The sequence below is a fragment of the Cynara cardunculus genome (assembly GCF_001531365.2).
Source record: "Cynara cardunculus var. scolymus isolate 2C chromosome LG 13, CcrdV1, whole genome shotgun sequence".
Lineage (NCBI taxonomy): Eukaryota > Viridiplantae > Streptophyta > Magnoliopsida > Asterales > Asteraceae > Cynara > Cynara cardunculus.
Window position 1 is genome coordinate 21,989,155 of NC_037540.1, and position 22,287 is coordinate 22,011,441.

Genomic DNA, 22,287 nt, shown 5'->3' on the forward strand with positions numbered 1-22,287 from the left:
AAAATGAAACATTTAAAAGTAAAGAACGTAAAATAAATTAATTAATTAATTATAACGGTATAAAGTGTAAATTTAAAATTATAATTTTAAAAAAAAATTGGTTGTGAGGGGGTGAGTGTATGTGAGGAGAGGAGGGGATGAAAAAGTGAAAAGGTGAAAAAGTGAGTATAAAGGGTATTTTGGTCATTTAAAATTTTAAGACTTTAAGACTTTTGCTAAATTTGCTTAATAAGATAGTATAGATAATTATAGGGGTATAAAGTGTAAATTTAAAATTATAATTTTAAAAAAAAATCGGTTGTGAGGGGGTAAGTGTATGTGAGGACAGGAGGGGGTGAAAAAGTGAGTATAAATTGTATTTTGGTCATTTAGAATTTTAAGACTTTTGCTAAATTTGCTTAATAAGATAGTATAGATAAGGGTACATTTTTATTAATTAAAATTTATAATAATTACACATTCCTATAAGTATTGTGACTTTTAATTGCCAAAATTTACTTTTGATAGGAGGGAGTATAGCATACGGAATCAAGCGTGATAAGAGGTAAAATACAAGACATAAACATAAGATTACGTATAGAAGTTTAGCATGATGTTAAGATGGGTTAAGGTTCCAGTGAGTGATAGTTAAAGGCGAGAAGCGTAAGAATGGATCTCCACTCTTAGATGCACATTAAGATGAGATGCAACGAGATGTATCAAATCAATTCCCATAAGAAGCGCAATTTATGGGCGAGCAAGAGATTAAAAGTGATCAAGAGTCCATATCATTTGTTACGCTTCTCACCTTAACTCTTGTTCTCACACGATCCTTCGCTTTACAAGAACAATAAGTTAACTTAAAATTTTGACATTTTGAGTTGATAGTTTTACAGTGATGTTATATAATGGCAGTCATTTTTATGTTAGAATCAGGTTAAATCATTCATTAAAACTAATATTGTATTTGTTTTAATAGTCACTACCACCATCAACAACCACAGTTGGCCACCTCCACCACAACTTCCTCTACCACCATCGGCAACCATAATTTGCCACTTCCACTACTACAACCTCCTCCACCACAATCACAGTCGGCCACCTCCACCATAACCACCACTGCTGCCTTACCATCACCTCTACCTTCACATTGCCTTCAATTACCTCCTCGACCATTGTAGGTCACCACCACCACTATTTACCATCTTCATATCCTCCACCAGCCACCACGTCTCTACCTCCACCAACATTGTCGTTGCAACAACCTCCACCTTGCCTCTTGTCTACCATATTTACATCCTCCAGGGACATCGTTGTCCACCACCACCACTAACACCACCCACCACCACATCTACCTTCACTTCATCGGATACAACTACCTCCTCCATCACCATCTTCACACCACCACAATCACCACCGCCTCTATCCCTACCACCATTGTCGCTGCAACAACCTTCATCGTGCATCCACCAGTTTATAATGATCTTCCAAACCGGATAAAACATAAATTTTCTTTTATATGAATCACAATTTTTCAAACTACCATCAATCATATCAAATTTTTCATTCAATATTGGTACTATTAGATATGTATGTATTTACGTGTATGAAAATTGTGTAAAAATTTAAATATTTCTTTGATCTGTATTCTTTGTAACTGTAACAATTATATGATTTGTAAAATCACGATACAATTATTAGGAACAACTTGTTTAATCCTTGTCCTATCCAGCACTAGTTGTCTAGTTATAACAAACACCATACAGACAACTTGTCATGTCAAGTCCAGTTCTACTATCTTGTCATGTCCAGTTTTGTCATGTTTGCGTACCGAACGTTACCTTAAAACATCTCCAACAATTTTCTACATCATTTCTCAAATAAAGAATCAAAGATTAAAATCTTAAAAAAAATGTCATTCAACTGCAAAAGATTCTTTATTTTGAGATTTCAACATTAATTATATTGTTAAGAATAATAATAGGAAAATAGTTTCTCTCTCCTCATATTTTAAAGAACTCTCTAAATTTAAGGTTTCTCTTTTCTCTATTTTAGGAACAATATAGAGAAACAAAACAAAGACCAAAATCTTTAAAATTTCTTAAGATTTAAAACCTAGTTTGCCTTAATTTTTGTTCACGTAACAGTTAACTTTTTTTATGGTTGGTGACTTGGTGTAAAAGTTCAAGTCTTCTATATACCTAAAAGAAGAAACCCCTGAAGTTTCACGAATAAGACTTGGGCCTTCGGTGATATTTCTCAAAATTCACGACTTTGAGTCCTACAAGGCCATTGAGGATTTTCTTAAATGTTCTTTAGGGTTCTTGAGAGTAGTCGAGGTGGATGCAAATTGATCTGGACACAACTGGTTAATAAAAAAATGTATTTTATCTTAAATCAGTACATTTCACTCAATTGTCCCCACAACTTCACCATATCCTACCAACAAAAAAATGCTATAGTTAGGGGATGGAAATATCTTAACCTCAATTTAGTAAACGTTACCATTCGATCTATAACCGACCTCTATTCTTTGTTTTCATAACCTATCTCTACTTCTCCGATCTCACTTGCCTAATTATCACCAGGGAAGCATTTAACCGATAATGTTTGGTGAAGGGCCCTTAGAAAAGTTGCATCCATACATAAATGCATGCAAAGTTGAAACACTTAAAAGTCATTAGGCATTCAGAAAAGTTGCTGATATAAAAAAGGGTGAACCTGCTTCTGGTCCTAGGATCAACTTACCGGTTGTGACAGGCTAACCCTTGTGACAAGTTACTAAGGTACAATAAGACGTTAATAACCGAGACACAAACTTTAATACAAAGATGAATAAAACTTTGATATTTGTTAATGGAATTCAACTTGTTAATAGTTCATCTATGAGACCATTGCCAATATAAAAAATGGTAGAGTAAACTTACCACCTCATTGAGTCATGAGTATTGGGTTCAAATCTGTTATTGGTTGTATCTTTTCTATTCATGCTTGTTCAAGAAGGTAGGTTGATTAGTAGAAGCTAGAAGTCTAGCCCACATCCTGTCCGTCAACTTCACAACGTTTGTAGCCTCAGTCACGCGCTGCAATCACATTCACATCACAATATTATAAGGAGGAGATTCCTATCAAAAAATCTCAACTCAACCTAAAAAAAGGACAACTGTGGGAATATGTGGAACCCCATCTTACTCTCCAAAAGTCATTTGAGGAGAGGAGAGGTTCCAACATATATCGAGAAGAAATGGTCCAAGTCTAACAAGAATAAACTGCAAATCTTCCTTTTAGAATCATACTTGCTGTTCTTCATATCATAAATACATAAACTCTCATCATTTCCATAAAAATCTCATTTGATTGATTTGTATGGTTTGTACTAATTAGAGGGTTTGTATTTGAAACTTCCTTTTATATAAATATATATAGATCCGTCTACTTAACATCGGCTTTCTCCACTTGGTAATTAAGAGAACCATATGTAAGCCCTTGAAGATTGCTCTAATGTTTAAAGGTCTTAAAAAGTTATAAAATGCACCATTTAAGCACTTCAACAACACTAAACTGACTCGAGTAAACCTTTCTATGACTTTCTGTTTCTCAGAATCAAAATAGTTGGAGGCAACATCATGACATGAAGCAGCAACGGAAGCAACAAGTCGATCCAAGTCCATGTTAAAAATAGCATATTTAATTTCAGCATCGAGAAAAGGTTGAGTTTGAAACGAGCATTGAAGTTAATACAGGATGATCAATGAATAAGCTCTCTAGCATGCAAGCATGATCAAGAACATTAAGTATAGAAAGACGATAAAAACGGGCTTATAGTATTTACCCCAATTGGAATATATGCATGTCTGCTGTTCACAGGTCCAACCGTGAAACCTGTGTATCCTGCCATGGCCCCATGAATTGCGCTTTGAGCAAGAAGGGTGCAATATATATTATCTGATGCGTTACTTGGAACCGCGCGGATCATGTATGTTGGATCTGCAGATTAAAATGGTTAGAGTAGAGCATAAATTTGCAAAATAGCATCAATTTCTTTCATGCATGGCCTGCTTGAAAATCAGATGAAGCAAAGTGATAAGAAAATAAAATAAAAATAATAAACCCATGTGCAGCAAAGTAAAAAAGCAGCCTCATTCAATTCAAAAAAGAAACCCAAACAAACCCGGTACATCCCACCCGAAGGTGGGGTGGGGGGATGTACAGAGACCTGACCTCTACCTCAAAGTGTAGAGCAGCCATTCAGTTTCAAAAAGTACCTATATATTTCAGGTTTACAGACATTCCCTTCACCGTTGTAAAATGATCCTGTACATGCAACACAATGGAATTTAGAATTTTTGTAAATGATTCTAAAATGAGACCATGATACTACAGATTAAATGCAATGTTGTGGGAAACAAAATCAGAACGTCTTCTGTCCCAAACAAGTTCAGTATGATAAAATGAGGCAGATCAAATATTTAACCAAGGCTCAGAACACTCAAACATTCCATGGCTCCAAAACCTAATTATATGATTTGTTAATTCTCTTTCAATTGCTTTCTTATAAAGAAACATCTTCTGTCAAAATGTACAATTTATTGTTACCATATTAAGAAAATAGAAGAACGAAAATACACCATTCAAGTCATTCCCACATCCATCCTTCTCCAGGAACAAAAAGGATAGTAAAGTGATAACATAACTCAACTCCATTCTACAAAATTCCCAAGTATCTTCAATCAAAATGTACACATGATGGATTTAGGTATGTCTAAAAGGCTAAAACCAAACAAAGCAAACTCAATATATCTCACCCGCACATAGGGTCCGGGGATAAGATGCCTCTACACCTTAAAATTCCAAAAGTCTCTTCTGTCTTACCAAGTTACTGGATACCCTGAAAAATGTACGGCAAAATTCCACCGATTCCCGAAAATTGCTCATTGATTAAATTTTACATTACCAATCACTTGTATCTATACCATGTTCTTTGTTATTTACAACATTCTCTCTCCAAAATATTTCCTCATTTTACAAGTGATGTAACTGCAAATAATAAATCTGCAATGAGTGGCACTTGTGTTGATAATTGTCAATGCTAAATTTTGGATAAAGAAATGCATGGGTGTGTATATATTATATTAAAATTACAAATTCCCAGAAATGAAAGATATCAAAACCAAGAAATATGGTCAACCCTTACCATACCTTAATTTTCTGAGTCAACCATAGACCAATATCAAGAAGCAGCCTATTTCCAGATGCATCTTTCTCCTCAGGTGCATTCACACTTCCAGAGAGATAGTCCTGACCTGCGCCTTCTGCTAACACAATCACCACATGCCCATTTTCTTTAAGTCTCTGTTGAACAAATTCAAAAAGCCCACCCTGTCCTTCCAGATAAAATGGAGACTCTGGAATCAAGCAGCAATCCTGTTACAATCCAGAACCTATTAACATATCTTGCCTAGAACATATATTTACAGGACAACAATAACAAATCATTATTTTGAGAAACAGGTGAAAACCAACAGAAACAACAACAATCACAATTGATCCAATTCAATCATGCAAATCCTGTGTTTCCTGTTCGTAGTTACTGTAATTACCATCCTCACGGAATATAATATTGCCAAATATGGGTATGCAACCCATATTAGAACACTGAGCATAAATATCATTCACAGATGCAAAAAAAACATAGGGAGGCAATTCAATAAGATTGATACAGCTAGAGTTGTTAAAGATTCGAGCATTTAATGAGCTACTCGAGCTTAGTATTTCTCGATCTCGAGTTGATCTCTAGCACAAACAAAGCTACTTTTAACTCAACAAGTCAAGCTCTGTAACACCAATGTTTGACTCGGCTCGCTCAAAAGCTCGATTAAGATTTTCAGATCAAGTGACACAAGTACACATTTTTTTGAGCCAAACGTGTTCATATGTACATAAATCATACAATCAAATTATAAAAAAATTCAAGCACAAAGCCAATAGACGAGTTATTTGATCTTGACTTTGAACCCATTAATGAGCTTATAAAGCTTGAATTTTAGGTCATATTGTATAACTCAAAATTGTCAAACAAGCATCAAGCTCGAGCTGAGCCCAAACAACCTGCTACTCAATTCAACTAGTTAACACCCCTAGATACAACTGTTCTAGAACATTTATCCTTTGAACTTTTTAACATTTATTCTTGAAATAGAAAATAAAGGGAAAACTCTGATATTTAAATAAAAAGAATCCATGAATGCCAGAACAGCCAAGTTTATATGCTTATTAGATACTGACAAGCTAATCAAGAAAAAACAATATAATACAATACTAGAGAAACAAACCACTAACTAATAAAATGACTATAAAGGCACATGATAAAGAATGAAGTGCATGCTCATGTACAAATCCAAGGTTCAGATCTCAAGCCCGGTTGTCTAAGTTAATGTCATATTCCTCATTTCATAGCTATATACAGAAATAAGTCCAAGTAAATCAATATGTTTTCAAGCCAGAGACTTTGATTCCCCGTTTAGTTCTTAAGATCTTACCACATCTCGACTTGCCAGCGTAGCAAACATAGCAATGAATCCTGAAAGGTCAGATAAGTTTGGAAAAATAAGAACTAAAATCTCAACATCTTATACATTAGGTCAAATATCCATATACTTGCCACTATATCGACCCATAAGTTTCACTATTCCAACTCCATTTTCAACGCTCTCCACCTCCACATGTGCAGCATTTATTGCCCTCTGAGCTTCCTCAACAGCAGTATCAAATCCAAAAGATTTGTCTATCACCTGAATAAAGAAAGAAGAAAAGAATCATTCCCTTTTAACATCAGTAACAAGAAATATTTCCAAACAGCACATAAGTTATCACGGGAGCATTATGTATTCTCCTGGTTATCTTTACCGGATGAGACCAATTTGCATAATATATAAGAAGCTATCACCAGAAATATCACCATTCTGTAAAATGATGCTCATCGACCATTTTGAGCATTAAAACAATAAAAGAAATGACGATCAGTGTGTGGATAGGGTTAAGTTATATTTTTTCTGTGCATACTGAACCTACAGAAACTCAAACCAGGAGTCATTTAGTAAGACCACAGATATACACGTAGATAGAAAGACACAAAGTCGTCACTATCAAGACTCAAGTTGTCCCACAACGTCTGGTCTTAAGCCGCTAGAGAGGATCTATCAGATACGAGAATGGTTCAAAGAACTTACAGCAATATCATTATCAATCGTTTTGGGAATCCCAGCTACTGCCACGTGAAGGCGACGCTTTTCAACTTCCTTTCAGAAAAAATCAAAACTAACATATTGCCATATATATCAAAGTTGGCAAGCCAACCGAAAACAAACATAATCGTCAAAAAAGCAATCACCTTGTAAATAGCAGCTGCTCCTTTCTGAGTGCCATCACCTCCAATTATGTACACCTGGAACACCCAAGACTTTTTATGAGTTCTCTTAAACAGTTCAAACTAGCCACCAACGTTGTTGTAGAGGGAAAGACCATCCACCTGATTTATCCCACGGTCCTGGATGTTATCAACTATCTTGTTGGTATCCTGACCTCCTCGTGAAGTTTGAAGAATAGTACCACCACGTTTATGGATGTCATTGACAATTTTCGGACTTAGTTCCATGGTATTTCTTGAGTAGAATCCCCTATAACCTCCCTGGAATATAGAATGGCATATTGTTGGATAAATGATTGCCAGTTTCGTGAGAAGCATTTTATTTGTTTGGTCGCTTAACTTGTTTAATTTTGAAAATTCAACTATATGGTTTAGGAACAAAGATGTAATTTGGATCCTGTTCGCTTGAATAGATAAGAAATGGAGAAGGAAGCCACAAAAGGAACAAAGCTACGCAAATGAACTGAACTTATGCTTCTGCAGTTTTTTTTTACTTGATCATTCAGGTAACTTCTACAATCACTAAAGAAAGAATTATCATTCTATTTACTTCTTTTGCCACATTCTAGAAGCAGCAAATGTGTTCCCTTCTAGCATACATCACACAACAAAGCAAAATGGATTTGACCACTTACCAATTATAATATATGATGATTTGTTGTATATTTATGTGATTGCTAAACACTAAGCCAGAATGTAGATTCGCTAATAACATTAACATATAAGTATATAACATGATATGCTTGGGGTAATTGCAGTATTTACCGTCAAAATGAACAGCCTAGGAAAGCCCATTGTAAGCTAACTTACTGCATATTTATAATATAAAGCAAGAAGGGCAGGGAGGGATGATATGACCAACCTCGATCCCAAGTATATTATTGACACCATACATGATATTCAAGCCACATACGATCTCCCTAATCACTGTGTTGATCCCTGGACACAAACCACCACATGTCACAATACAAGCTCGTACTTCCTCCGGCTTGAAATAAACCTAGCAATAGAAAATGCTTAGACTAAAATGAAAATGGCCCAACTAGCTTAAATAATTAATCACAAAATACCTTTTCCCTGGGTCCTGCACGCCGAAAGTGCACTCCTCTCGGACTGCCTTTTTGGACAACAATCTGCAATAAGATGTCAGGGTTACCAAATTATATTTGATGGCAAAAGGGCTGTGTGGAATAGTTCGAGAGAAAGAGTCACATACTTGATATGCTAGAACATCTTCTGGACTAACAAAAGTATTTCTGAGAAAAATAGTAATATACCTTTTAGTAAGTTGCAAAAATGCTCAGACACATGTATAAGGGAAGTTTCATAAAATCACCAGCAAATACAAGATGTTTATAACATAAAAGATTTAAAAACCAGAAAAACTTACTTAACTATTGCATAGGCCTGGCTGGACTCTAATGGGTTTGGATATGTCTGCAAGAAGAAAGATTAAACCAACAATTACCAACTGTCAAATAGCTATTGCATTATCAATTTTATACTCCCATAATTGCATATCACAAACAATGGGAGAGGGAACCACAAGGGTGGTGCCTGATTGGTTTGAGCTTGGCTCCAAAGGTCAAAAGTGCCTGGAGATCTCAGGTTCAAATCCAAGGAGGAACAAAAATCTCCTTGTGGCCACAGAGGTTCAAATGTGGTGACTCCGGGATACCTGCAAAGCAGGTGGTCGCCCTGGGATTAGTCGGCTCGCGTGGCGGGTTGGATATCCAGATTAATCAAAAAAAAAAAAAAACAATGGGAGAGGGGGTATATTCTGTTATAGTAACTAATAATATGAGTAACAATATGAAAACAAAGCAAATTCATTTTTTCAGAGTGGACCTGTGGACTATGCCACTGTGGCATGAAGCTCCAAAGTCTATATCGCTGTTCTACCTACTATTGCATACATGATTGCTGCCTAGTATTCTACTTGAAAGTTAAATGCGAGAAACTGTGGTATATCTTAGACATGTTAATTTGATGATGTAAATCCTCTGTATTATCCTTTTGTTTATTTATTTAGGTAGAGCACATAGTGTATTAGTCCCTCCATTGAAAAATAGAGTCCACTTTGTCATCTTCTCATCCAGAAAAGAGCTCCATTTAGGTAGCTCTCGATCAAACTCATACTACTCTCAAAAAATTGGTTCTTGAGGACAAAAGGAGTGGATTGAAGTTCCAGATAAACATCGAGTTCGTTACTAAAACGGACACAAATATTTTCTTGTTCGAATCATGTCTTGCAGTCATCAAATGTTTCCTCAAAAACGTAAATAATGTCAACTTCAAAACCGAAAACTGGTTTAATCGACTTGAAAACATTTACCGGTAAATCAGGTAGGTAATTAGTCAAGTGAGGAACATCTTCAAGGACAAAACCATCGTCATCATCATCGCTTGGAGTGTTGTTCTGATTCAAACTTTGAGCTCTGATTGGGTAATAACCAGTGATTAACGACTTCCTGGAGTAAGTTTTGGGTTTATAAGTGAAATTGGTGAAGAAGGGAAGGGGTTTGTGGAATCTGGGAGAAAATGTTGAGGTTTGAATGCGAGAAAAATGGGAATTTGAGGAAGATGCGAGTGAAAGATCCATTGAAAATGTGGTTTTTGATTGAAATGAATGAAATCAAAAGGGTTTTCCAAAGGTTTTGGGCGATGCGTATACTCAGGATTCAGGAATGATCGTACAAGTTGAAGTTGGACTGTGGGAACGACGAAGGTCAAATTCGATACAACCACTTATTTGGAATTGAAATTGAACTTTCTAAATCGGTGAATTGTGCGATTTCAATTTGTTATTTTATATGATTTTTTAATTTATAATTTTTATATATATATATATATATATATATATATATATATATATAAAAGAAGAAACCACATGCAGGGCATTTTTTCAAAACAAGAAAATACTTTATCTTTTTTCTCTTTTTCTCAAGTTTTTTCTACCTTAATATTTGTTTTTTATTTTTTATATTCACATTTAAGATCCTTTAATTATGTTGTTTCAACTTATTCATGTTCCCTCTAATAAATACTCTTTTAACTCTAATTATTTTTCTTTATTCGGTTATAATTTTTCATCTTCTCTTCATAATACACCTCTATAATAATCTCTTAATTCTTCATCTCTACTCATGTATAATTTTGTGGCACACCTTTATAATAATCTCTATATTAATCTCTCAATTCTTCCTCTCTATTTATGTATAATTTTGTGGTACACCTCTATGATAATCTCTCTATTAATCTATCAATTTTTCCTCTCTATTGAGTTATAAATTTATGGATGTGATTTGCATTTTTGTTGATTTGATGTGTCATTCAATAAGACAATCATAGTATGGGTTTTTGTTTATGTAAGTATAATATTTCTTTTTTTAGTCGGAGACATTCACATTTAAGTTGGAATTATGTAGGCATATAGATTTTTTTTGTGTGGATAAAGTGACATGAATCCTTGAAGAAACAGTGTAACATTGTTTAAGAACAAATGAATAATATCCCTCTTAATCTCTCAATTCTTCCTCTCTACTCAATTTTTGAGATGATTTGCATTTTTGTTTATTTGAGACGTCATTCAAGAAGAGAAATATGATATGGTTTTTGTTAATGTAAGTATAGTATTTTCGTCTTTTAATTGGAGACATTCACACTAAAATTGGAATTATGCAAGCATATGAATCTCTCTATTAATCTTTCAATTCTTTCTCTCTATTCAATTATAATTTTGTGGAGGCGATTTGCATTTTTGTTGATTTGAGGCGTCATTTAATAAGACAAATCATAGTATGAGTTTTTGCTTATGTAAATATAATATTTCATCTTTTAGTCGGACAATTCACACTAAAGTTGGAATTATGTAGACATGTGAATTTTTGTGTGTTTAGATAAAGTGTCATATGAATCTTTGATGAAATAAGATAACATTGTTTAGCATAATAATCTCTTTTAATTTCTCAATTCTTCTTCTTCGTTCAGTTTTTGTGGATATGATTTGTTTTTTTATTGATTTGAGGCGTCATTCAAGAAAACAAATATAATATAGGTTTTTGTCAATGTTGATCGATCCATTGTAATTTTTTTCTTCTTTAGCATTGAGCTTAGAAATTATTTTCTAATATTTTTAATTCTCAAAGAAGAAACCAAACATAATGAGATCTTATCCTCTAAACATTAGAAACCCATTTTTTCTTAGATTTTTATTTTTTAAAATATTTGATATATGCAAAAGACTTTTTCATCCCTATAATTAAAATATGAAATTCATTAGGATAAGGTTGTTTTTTTCAAAAATGAAAAAGGTTGAACGTTAAACTTTTTAAAATTACCAAAACAACATTATCCTAATGAATTTCATTGTTTAAATATTGAGATGAAAAATTTAGGTTTACTATCATAGTACTAATTTAGGTATTATTCTTTCTCTCCTATCACTTGATGTATTATTCATTTTTCAAACTCTTTTTCTTCAACAATCTATTTTTTCAGGTAATCTTTTATTTTCTCTGTCCATCAATTGATTTGTTCTTTCATTTTATAAACTTCTATTATTCAATAAGATCATTTTTCAGGTTTACTATGAGAATACTAATTTAAGTATTATTCTTGACTTTTGTTGGGATTTTAAAGTTTATTTTTTTATTTTTTTCTTCTATATTTTTCTAAGTTTTTTCAATGGAATTGAGGATTTGTTCTTGACAGCAGTTATAGAGTTTTGATGACTACAATGGTTCAATAATTGAATTTTGAATATTTGTGTTAAAAAATATATGATATAGCCTCAACAAACTTCAATATGTTCTTTTTCAATTGTTATTTTTCTTCCAGATTAATACAAGAAGACTAATTCTACATTCTTTTTCGACTTTTGTTAGAATTTTAGAATTCTTTTTTATTTACATGACACTTAAATATAATAATATGTATGTTTTTATTTATAAAACAATTAAATATAATAAAAAAAACTTAGTATAATTGATATATATATATATATATATATACCAACCTCTATATAGGGGAGCGATCAAATGCAAACCACTCAATTTGTACAAACCGTGCAAACCGCATTCAACCAATCATAATTTTTCATTTTGTTCATTTTTTTGTAATTATGAGAGGTTGATTAATCATTTTTATTGTGGAGGGTGTTAATCATAGATATTATCATCTTCATTATTTTAATTTTAGAGAAATACATGATTAGTTAGATTCATATATCAAATGTAATATTGATTCTTATTAGTTTAATATATAAATGTGATCATCCACTCATTTAGCTAACTTTAATAAATTCTTAAAAAATTTATCGTCATCGCGCAATGCGCAATGTCAAACACTAGTTATTATAACTTAAATATAGTAATTAAACAATTTATAGCCGATACAAATGTAGATCACGAAAAATGAGACTCTTTGAGGCTAAAGATGGTAACCGGATTGGGGTATTGGAACCCAATCCTTGTCCTTAGTGCTAATCTCAAAAAATTCATCCAAACCGTTAGATTGAGATGATCCAATAAATATTGTTAAAAAAGATGATTATAATCATTTTTTAAAACTAAATATTTTTAATCAACAAAAATTAGAGTGTAACGAATTGCACCAAAATCGATGATTTGATTATCTTTAATTTGCATTCATATTGATATATTTTTTCATCCGTTTTTTCGTGATTCTTTGAGTAATTGTCTGAGATCCTCCCCTGATGTCAACCCTAATTGCTGCACTTGCACGAGAATATATATATATATATATATATATATAGAGAGAGAGAGAGAGAGAGAGAGAGAGAGGAACGATCAAATGAAAACCACTTCAATTTGTAAAAAGTGTAAAAACTACTCTCATCCGTCGTTAATCTTATGAAATTTTTTCATGAAATTGTTAATCTTGTGAAATTGTTTCATATAATATTTTTTTGATGAAGTTGTTTCATATGTGGTTATGAAATTGTTTCATATACTACTTAATGAAATTTTAATGAAACTGTTTCATGTATTTCTTTAACATTAAAATAATGAAGATGATAATATCCATTAGTAACACCCTCCACAATAAAAATGGTTAATCAACCTCTCATAATTACAAAAAAATGAACAAAATAAAAAATTATGATTGGTTGAATGAGGTTTTCACGGTTTTTATAAATTGAGTGGTTTTTATTTGAACACACCCCTATATATATATATATATATATATATATATATATATATATATAGTGACATTTTATGTATCAAAATCAAAACCGAAATTTAATTGTTGCACTTACACAAGAGTAACATCAAACAAATCGATAACATCGTCGACCATCCACTATACAGAAAATGAATTAAGGAATACAGGAAATATCTATTAGAATTGTAATTAAAATAAATTAATATTATATTATACATAACAGTTTCTCTCATAATTGAAATAGTTCTATTCCATTTAGGTTCAAAATATTACGGGTTACTTATACACTTCCAAGCAAGATCGGAAACAATTATGTTAACTAATCCAAAAAACTGTAATAGGGAAATCCGGATGGAAACCCCGAATAGCCTGATCTACAATCACACTTTTAATCAATTCAAAGTATAATTGTCAATGGATAGACCTAAGACTTAGGGGCCGTTTACCAAATGCTTACTAAGTTAAGTGAACACCAAGTCACATTACCTTACCGAATGAATATGGTAAGAACCAAAAATTTTACCCGGTAAGAGCGAGACAATGACCAAGAGTCTTACCCGGTAAGTGAGGACGACGACTCTTACCATGGTAAGCATTTACGGGGTAAATTGTTGCATATGATATTGTTTTGGTGGATTAAAATCTTACTCGATAAGTAAATGATAGTATTAAATTTTACCCGTAAACGCTTATCAGGTAAGTGTTTGGCTAATGACATCTTATTTCATGAAGTATCTTTAATTATTTATTTATCTACTTTAGTCTAGAGCATCTTTAATAGATTCTTCAAAATAAGAAAAAAGAATTACAATTTCAAGCTACTTTTTTGCTTTAAAAGACTTCCCAAAACTGGATAATGTAAGAGAGAAACCGTAAAATTATCCAAATCTGGAGAACTCCCAAAAGTTAAATGTTTAGAAAAGAAGTTTATTGAGATTAAATTAATGTTTATTAGAGAGTTTATTTTAATAATATAATTAATGTCGAAAATAAAGAAGTTGTTAGATTTTTTTTTTTTTGAAATTTTAACTTTTGATTATCTATTGTGTAGAAATTTTGAAATATCTGTTGGAGATGCTCTTAGGTCGTTATAGTCCATAAGTAATTATAAAACTTTGCTGTATAATTTTTCAAGTTTGGAGACCCGAGGGGTGTCCCATCCCTGACCCCTGCCTTGATTTCTAAATTTGGGGATTCCTAGATTAAACGAGGTTCTGATATTGAGTTTTTACAGGTTTTAAAAGATGTGTCATGGCGAGACACATATTCACGTTACAATAAGGCCTATAACGTTTGTGTAAGTCGTATCATGATGTCTTGAGGCACGATATAAGAGATGTGGCATGCATTTTATTACAATGCGTGATTTTTTCAATTTTTTTTATTTTTTTAGTTTTTGTATTTTTTGCATTTTTAACTATTACTTTCATACATTTACCTAATCACATTACTCATAATTTCACAGGCTTACACACATCATGGACTCGGTTAAAACAAAGTTGTGATATCATTCGCGTTTCTATTTTAAATATTTAATCACAAACTTTTTATATAATACTTATATATATGATTTTTCTTCTAATATGAATGTAAAAGTTTCTAATATAATTATCTCATGAAATGATGAACATAAAAGATATATGTAACGCAACCTAAAATTGAGTGGAATACTAAGAACCTCCCACAACACAGTACATGACATATTCATTATGAATATAGACGTGTTATTCATCATGAATCACACAATTCAGGATAAATAACACTTTCATATTCATCTTGAAGAGAGACTTGTTACATGTCATGGACGGTTCTGCAGTTCCTAATCAATTTTGTGTTTCTAATGAAACTTCCGTCTATGTATATGTTAAGTTGAGAATCATAAGAAGGGATATCCATCCTTAGATTAGGATGAGATGCACCAGATCAATCACCGTATCAAACGCGATTCATGAATGGGTCTGAAATTCCCTTTTTATGCTTTCCACCTTAACTTTTGTGTTACATCCTGAAGAGCATTACGTCTTACACCTCACACCATTTAAAACGTTAGTTTTCCTGGTTAGCAATATCTAATCGAGGCCGGGAATTGAAAAATGAAAAACGGTAGCGATGGTACGGTCGACTTATTGGTGGATGGGTAATGTCGGTTGACAGTAGTAGCGTCGTGGTGAGATCCATCAAAGATGAAAATGATGAACATCTGGTACTGGTGTGGTGGGACAGCAATTAAAAAAGGAAGTAGGCCTTCTATGATAAAATAAAAAATAAAATAAACACATAATAATTCTTGCTACTACATATATATTACTTGTAAACTACGTACGTACTACTTACTACTACTCTCTTGCAACTCCTCGTGCATGGCATCACCCCTTCTTTCTTTCTATGTTCATTTTGAACACGTTTTTCCTGCACCAAATATAACATAGAAATTTGTATGTATGATTGAACCAAAGACGCACAGCTACCCATTTGATTCCACAATTTCATCTTTCTTAATTCTATGGTTTTATGTATCTCCATATATTTGGACTACAATATATTATATCTAATGAGAAGATAGTTATTTGGACTACATTATATCTAATGAGAAGATAGTTATTTGGACTACATTATATCTAATGAGAAGATANATTATATCTAATGAGAAGATAGTTATTTGGACTACATTATATCTAATGAGAAGATACTTATTTGGACTACATTATATCTAATGAGAAGATAGTTAGGGGCCGTTTACCAACACTTACCCGGTTCGTCTTTACCCATAAAATTTAACACTATTATTTACTTACTGGGTAAAATTTTAGTCCACCAAAACGACATTGTATGCAACAATTTACCTGGTAAACGCTTACCGTGGTAAGAGTCGTCGCTCTCACTTACCGGGTAAGACTCTTGGTCCTTGTCTCGCGCTTACCGGGTAAGATTCTTGGTCTTTATTATATTCATGCGGTGAGGTAATGTTACTTGGTAAGCGTTTGGTAAACGGCCCCTTAGTTTTCTAACAATATTCACACTTCTTGATCATCCTATTCCTAGTCTTTTCCCCTCGGGGTGCCTTAGATATTCTGGTGGATGTGGTTCGCCCCCACCCGAGCGCTTTATTTGTTGTTTTGTGTTTAGTGTTTTGCCTTGATCTGGAGGGGTCTCCCCCCTCCCTATAAAAAAAAAACAGGTTTATGCAGAAGCGAGAAATCAAATGCATGACGCAGCCTCCGTTAGGTATGTGTTCACAATTCTTGGTTTTAAGCGATTTATGTTTAAGAGCATTTCCAACCATCGATCATCAATAATTCAAAATCTCTAGAAAAAATTTACAAACTCCTCCGTCTTGAAGATTACTAATATTTTATACAATTAAACATTTATTTCTTGAACATTATAATTAAGGTCTACTGATGACAATCTAATGAAAATTATCTCCTTCATGGTAATCACTTTTGGGGAGTTATCCAAATTTGGATGCTTTCTCCATTGTGAAGAAAGTTTTGGAAATTCCATTGGAGAAAAAAAAAACTTGCCCAAAATCTCCGGCTTGGAGAATCTGTTGAGATGCTCTAAGCCTACATATATCTCCAGAAACTACTCTGAATGGGATTCATTGGTTCGTTTCATTTGGTTTAAACATGCAAGTGTGGGTGCATTTGATGCAAAGGAAAATTAAGGGGATCCACAAATGAAGGTAATGAACTAATGATGAAATATATCATCTAGATCTTACAAAAGTTGATTTTTGACTCGATAACAAATGTCTGAAACTTTACCTTTAGAAAAGAGACGTACACCCTGTGCCAGGACCTTTAATATTAGGATCTGGCATGACGTTTAGAGACAAAAATGATCTATCATGTGTTGAATAACATCTGCCCCATCTGTATGCAGGTTGTGATCTTTCACCTGCATCCGAATCATAATAGTTATGACCAAACAAATGGAATGATGAGGCCATAAAAGTGAACATTTATCTATTTGCTTAACATTTATCTTTATATTCACAGATGGAGGCACTGGCAGTCAATTACGATGGATTGCATCCGAGCAGCTATGGAAAAATGAAAAATCCCACATCCTCTGGATTGGAGGAAGTATCAAGAAAATCCCAGAAGCATTGTTTGGCACTTTTATAATTTAATTATTGAGTGAAATAGTTTTCACTCTCTCTATTTGGCCCTTGAAGCACTTGTTGTCACCTTTTCCCTCCTGCTACTAATTGTTGACCAAAAGTTGACTTTATCTAAACACAGTTTCCGTTAACATGGGTGGTACTCTGACATCAGTTTAACAAGAGAAAACTGGTTAAACCACTTCCCTTTTTCTGGCCAGAAAGTAGGAACAGTGGGGAAAAGTGGTAGAAATACAAGGGCAATGGCCAAAGAACAGATTTTGTAAGACAATCATCAACACTTCTACCCCTTGACAGTTTAGTGGCCAAAAAAGTGGTTTTTTTTCCCAAAAGAAACGTCAATTGTGCGACAAAAAAAAGGCATAATCAATTTTCCTAGTCACAAATTTCTAGTTCTATTAAGAATAAATCTACCCAGACGAGTCGATTTCTGACCAGGAAACAAGATCAATAGACAAGCAGTCGATAGGAAATATTTTACTCACAAGTACAGAGGACCGGATGGGCGAAGGTGTGGTAGGAGGGTGAAAGAATTGTGCAAGGTTTTAATTTGACATGGGTATTTTAGTAATTTACCAATCTTGTCACATCTCTTGATTTTTGTTCCCTTACTTTGGTATGTCCTAGTCTAATTGTCGTACCAAACGAGGGACAAACAAGTTTTTGTTCTCTCATGTCCCATCCGGTATATCAAACGCACCCGTTCAAACGACACAAGTACATAAGAAGAACGAACTACCTGAATAACACTATGAGCAGCAAACCTCGATCTACTGTTGTGAAAACTGACGTCTACTTTTTCCCACGATACACGAGAAAGACCAGTCACCAGTTCCTCTGCACATGCAAAAAAATCTAAGATATCCAAATACTTGTGACTTATGCTTTGTTCTGTAAATAGCAAGCCAGCTTAAGTACACATATAGGGATTGGTTGCAGAATAGTTCAACACATGTTAGTACTAAAAAAGTGATGCCCAGCTGAAGCCCGACTGCTTCAGGGACAATATATTTTTAGCAAATTGTAAGCCCTTCAAGAGAGAGGGTGAATAAGATTTTAACCCCTCAGTCCCAAAAGAGGTGTCCTCCTTTGACTTGTGAAGTTAGATGACTAGCTTCATTTGAAAGTTGATGAGTACATTTGATCTTTGAGGAAAAAGTAAGCCCTTCAAGAGAGAGGGTGAATAACAATTTAACCCCTCGGTCCCAGAAGAGGTGTCCTCCTTTGACTTGTGAAGTTAGATGACTAGCTTCAATTGGAAGTTGATGAGTACATTTGATCTTTGAGGAAAAAGTTGAGAATATTGTAATGAGGATATAAAGCAATTTATATTGAATTACTAGGTCAGGCATTCAATAAAGAGACATATATTTGGGGTGGAGAGGTAATAAACAAGAAAAAAGGAGGGAGGTATATGCGTGTTGCAGCTGTTACTTCCATAACAATATAGCTTTTAAGAGAGCTTGTATGAGATTCCTAACTATTAACAAGTCTATCTAGTTTCCATACTTGGTCCCAAGAACCAAGATGATGCAGAAATTAAACTCTTATTGGACAAAGTGAAAAGAAATAAAACTGCTAAATATGTAGGTGGTCTTTGCCAAGAACTCAAATCTGATCTTGCATCATAAGCAGCACAAAACAAACCTTAATTTAGGACAACTGGAAATCTTTGGGAACATCAGTGATGAGAATAACAAACCTTCTACATCTTTTGTATCATTACTGCTTGTCAAATCCTGATCAAAATCGCATGCCTTGCAGCGTTCTTCATACACGACATGAGGATACTTCTCATTTACGGAGTCCTCCCACTGCAATCACAAATATGTTTGAAACATGAACCTATTGCAAATGATAATAGCACTGTCTGAAAAGCTAATGATGTACCTTGGGCAGTTCTGTGTTGCGCCTGATTGATGAAGTTCTCCATCCGACGATATCTAATTGTGTTAAGGCAAACCAAGGCAATTTTATATATCACTAAGGGCATACTATATTTTAAGCCACGCAAAAAGGGTGCAAAGGATACGGTCATAGCCTACATTTGAGTATGTCACCCGGCGATGAAATGACCTTAATGCTGACCTGCAGTTTGCAAATGGCAAAGTCACATGTAGCAGATATCAAGAACAAAGAAAGAACAATCTAACTGTCAATTTAAATGGAAATCAGCTATGCCAAACATACATGAAATAACAATCACCATCATCTTCCAACATGCGTTTAAGTAGTGGAGGCTTCCCTTCGTCATTATCTGTAAGGAAAAGGTGCCGGCCTGTTCTTCTAAATATCCAATGTATAACAAGAACAGCAGCTTTTTCGAGGGCAGATACACCAAAAAGAAAAGGCACCTTACAAATTATAAAAGAAACATAAGGGAATTTAAATCAATGGACAAGATAATGGAGTTGGTATAGCCTTAAAAAAGGACATTCCAATGAACATCAAGAGCTCATGAAATAATTTGCAGAGCAATATGTGCAAATGTTACTAAGCAAGGATAAACTTATAGATGTGGGAAGAAGATCAAAATTTCCAAGTCTTGCTTAGAGCATCCTAATAGAAAACCAGAAAGAAGACCGATATGAAGGATATGCAATTAAGAGTTTGATGTTAACATTAAACAGATTACTTTAGAACAGTTTACATCCTTACCCATGTAAACTCATACAACCAAAGGCTTGTCAATTCAATACCAATGTGGGTGATTGACTCATTTCATACTAGAAAGTAATCACAAGAAATCCTTTGAAACATCAAGGGACTAGGAAAAGAAAAGAAAATAAGGGAAGAATATGGTATCATTATCATTCACCGTCAGCCGAAAACCAAGAAAATTATCTCTACCATGGAACTGATTTCTCTTTTTTATTAAATAGACGTGGATTCCCGATTCTACTACTTCCGTCTAGGTCACATCCTAAAGAAGAAGAGCGAGAGAACCAAAAGTACCTGCTTATTTCCCCTTGAACCAAGATGAGGTGTTGCAACAGCAATAAAGTTCATTGGAATCAAACCACCTATGGTGGCCTTTCCTTCCTCGCAGTTTTCAACCGACAAATCCTCTGTATTTTCCTTTGGAGGCCTATACAATCTCCCAATAGCATATCTTGCCACTAAGCCTCCCACAGAATGTGCAACAAAAGAAATCTTATGAAGATTTGGCTTTTGCTTAATCACTTCAAGGACCTGAAATTATCATTGAATCAAGCTAAGGTACATGGTTAATGCCTAATGGATAATATTTGAAAGAGAAACCACAACAAAGAGAAGCATAAATATATGAAAATTGAGAAACAAACCTCCTGAGATAATCGCTCGCCCATTACATCTACACCATCCAATGTCTGAGATGCCGCATTTCTTTCACTGCCTACATTACACAAGCAACATATAGAAAAAATGCAGGTCACAATCCAACTTAACTATAACTTATTGAAATATAAACCTGAGTTATATCCTATAAACATGCACACAGGCTTTCAGAAGATGATTAACACATGTACTAAGCCAGAAAGACCACACAGAGCAATGGAGCATAATAACATAAAGACACTAACACTTCACAGAAAACCAGAAAATGGTTGATAGTAGCAGTAGAGTGTACTCAAAAGGAGTAACGTTATAGAACATGTGCAGAATACAACATTGAAGTCATGATAAAAACTTGGTCATCACGTGATATGAAAATAATATGTCAAGATGATCCTTACGATGAACAAATACTCTGTCTGGCAGTGACTTAACAAACTGCTCTGCAGCAAATTTCCAATCCGCAGAACTGTAACACGGTAAAGAATTTGACTTTAGAAATTAAGAATATCGTACCAAAATAGTAATTTGGGGATGTACAAAGATATCAAGACACCATAAGAATATTAAGATATTATATGTTCCATGATAGTGAATTAAAACGGGATCAGAACTAGTATTGTATTTAATAGAAGTTTCAAATATCTTTGCAAACTCAATTAACCGACAAGCAACTTGATAAAACCCTAGATTTTCCAACTCAGAACCCGAAAACTAGAAATCACACACTAGCCAATTGCCAAGGAAACAAACGTAATTTCAACATTTACAGAAAAACTTTCTCCAAATATACTCTAAAAACAGAAAAATTCACCGATCTAAGAAACTAGAGTTCACAATAACACCAATAACATTTGATCTTAATTGATGTCCATCGCATAATAATTAACTGAAGTGTCTAACCTTCCGAGTATTCCATTGACCATGACTACGAGATGATCGGCGGATGAAACATCGGCTTCATCACAACTGAATATATTTTCGCCGCCGGGCGCCGCCTCAGATGAAATATCACCGTGTTTCATCCTCTACGTATGCGATGTCGGCTATTACAAAATGCTCAACGATTAAACCTTGAATTTCGGAAATTTTCTATGAAATTGATTCGATCTTCGCAGATAAACAAAAATTAAAGAGGATAACGAAGAGAATGATCATAGAAACAATGGGAAACCGTAGAAGTAAGGAAGGATGATGAAGAAGAAGTGTTGATGATGCAAACCACTCAATGGGGGCGGTTGTATTTTATTTATAG

At 33.9% G+C, this 22,287-nt stretch overlaps 2 protein-coding genes across 4 annotated transcripts; both read right to left on the bottom strand.

The window, feature by feature from the left end:
* Positions 1-2,797: 2,797 nt before the first annotated feature.
* Positions 2,798-10,188, bottom strand: LOC112525576 (ATP-dependent 6-phosphofructokinase 4, chloroplastic-like). Of its 2 annotated transcripts, XM_025135762.1 has the most exons (15): positions 9,741-10,188; positions 8,796-8,842; positions 8,622-8,661; positions 8,476-8,538; positions 8,268-8,405; positions 7,508-7,666; positions 7,370-7,423; positions 7,209-7,277; positions 6,641-6,770; positions 6,519-6,559; positions 5,358-5,403; positions 5,179-5,282; positions 4,245-4,293; positions 3,812-3,966; positions 2,798-3,062 (listed from the first exon to the last, which is right to left on the bottom strand). In XM_025135762.1, exons 1-15 carry the CDS (start codon positions 10,005-10,007, stop codon positions 2,961-2,963), a joined length of 1,464 nt encoding a protein of 487 aa, XP_024991530.1. In that variant the 5' UTR covers positions 10,008-10,188; the 3' UTR covers positions 2,798-2,960. The 2 variants fall into 2 exon arrangements, with proteins under 2 accessions (XP_024991530.1, XP_024991529.1); XM_025135761.1 differs by having other exon boundaries at positions 5,179-5,403.
* A 5,654-nt stretch (positions 10,189-15,842) lies between these two features.
* LOC112525091 (putative lipase YDL109C) lies at positions 15,843-22,287 on the bottom strand. 2 transcript variants are annotated; one of them, XR_003070417.1, is made up of 11 exons: positions 21,936-22,287; positions 21,434-21,501; positions 21,023-21,093; positions 20,673-20,909; positions 19,908-20,071; positions 19,750-19,805; positions 19,608-19,660; positions 19,420-19,531; positions 18,457-18,554; positions 17,359-17,491; positions 15,843-16,000 (listed from the first exon to the last, which is right to left on the bottom strand). XR_003070417.1 is itself a non-coding variant. In XM_025135046.1 (10 exons), exons 1-10 carry the CDS (start codon positions 22,055-22,057, stop codon positions 17,420-17,422), a joined length of 1,053 nt encoding a protein of 350 aa, XP_024990814.1. In that variant the 5' UTR covers positions 22,058-22,287; the 3' UTR covers positions 17,258-17,419. The 2 variants fall into 2 exon arrangements, 1 of the variants encoding a protein (XP_024990814.1); XM_025135046.1 differs by lacking the exon at positions 15,843-16,000 and having other exon boundaries at positions 17,258-17,491.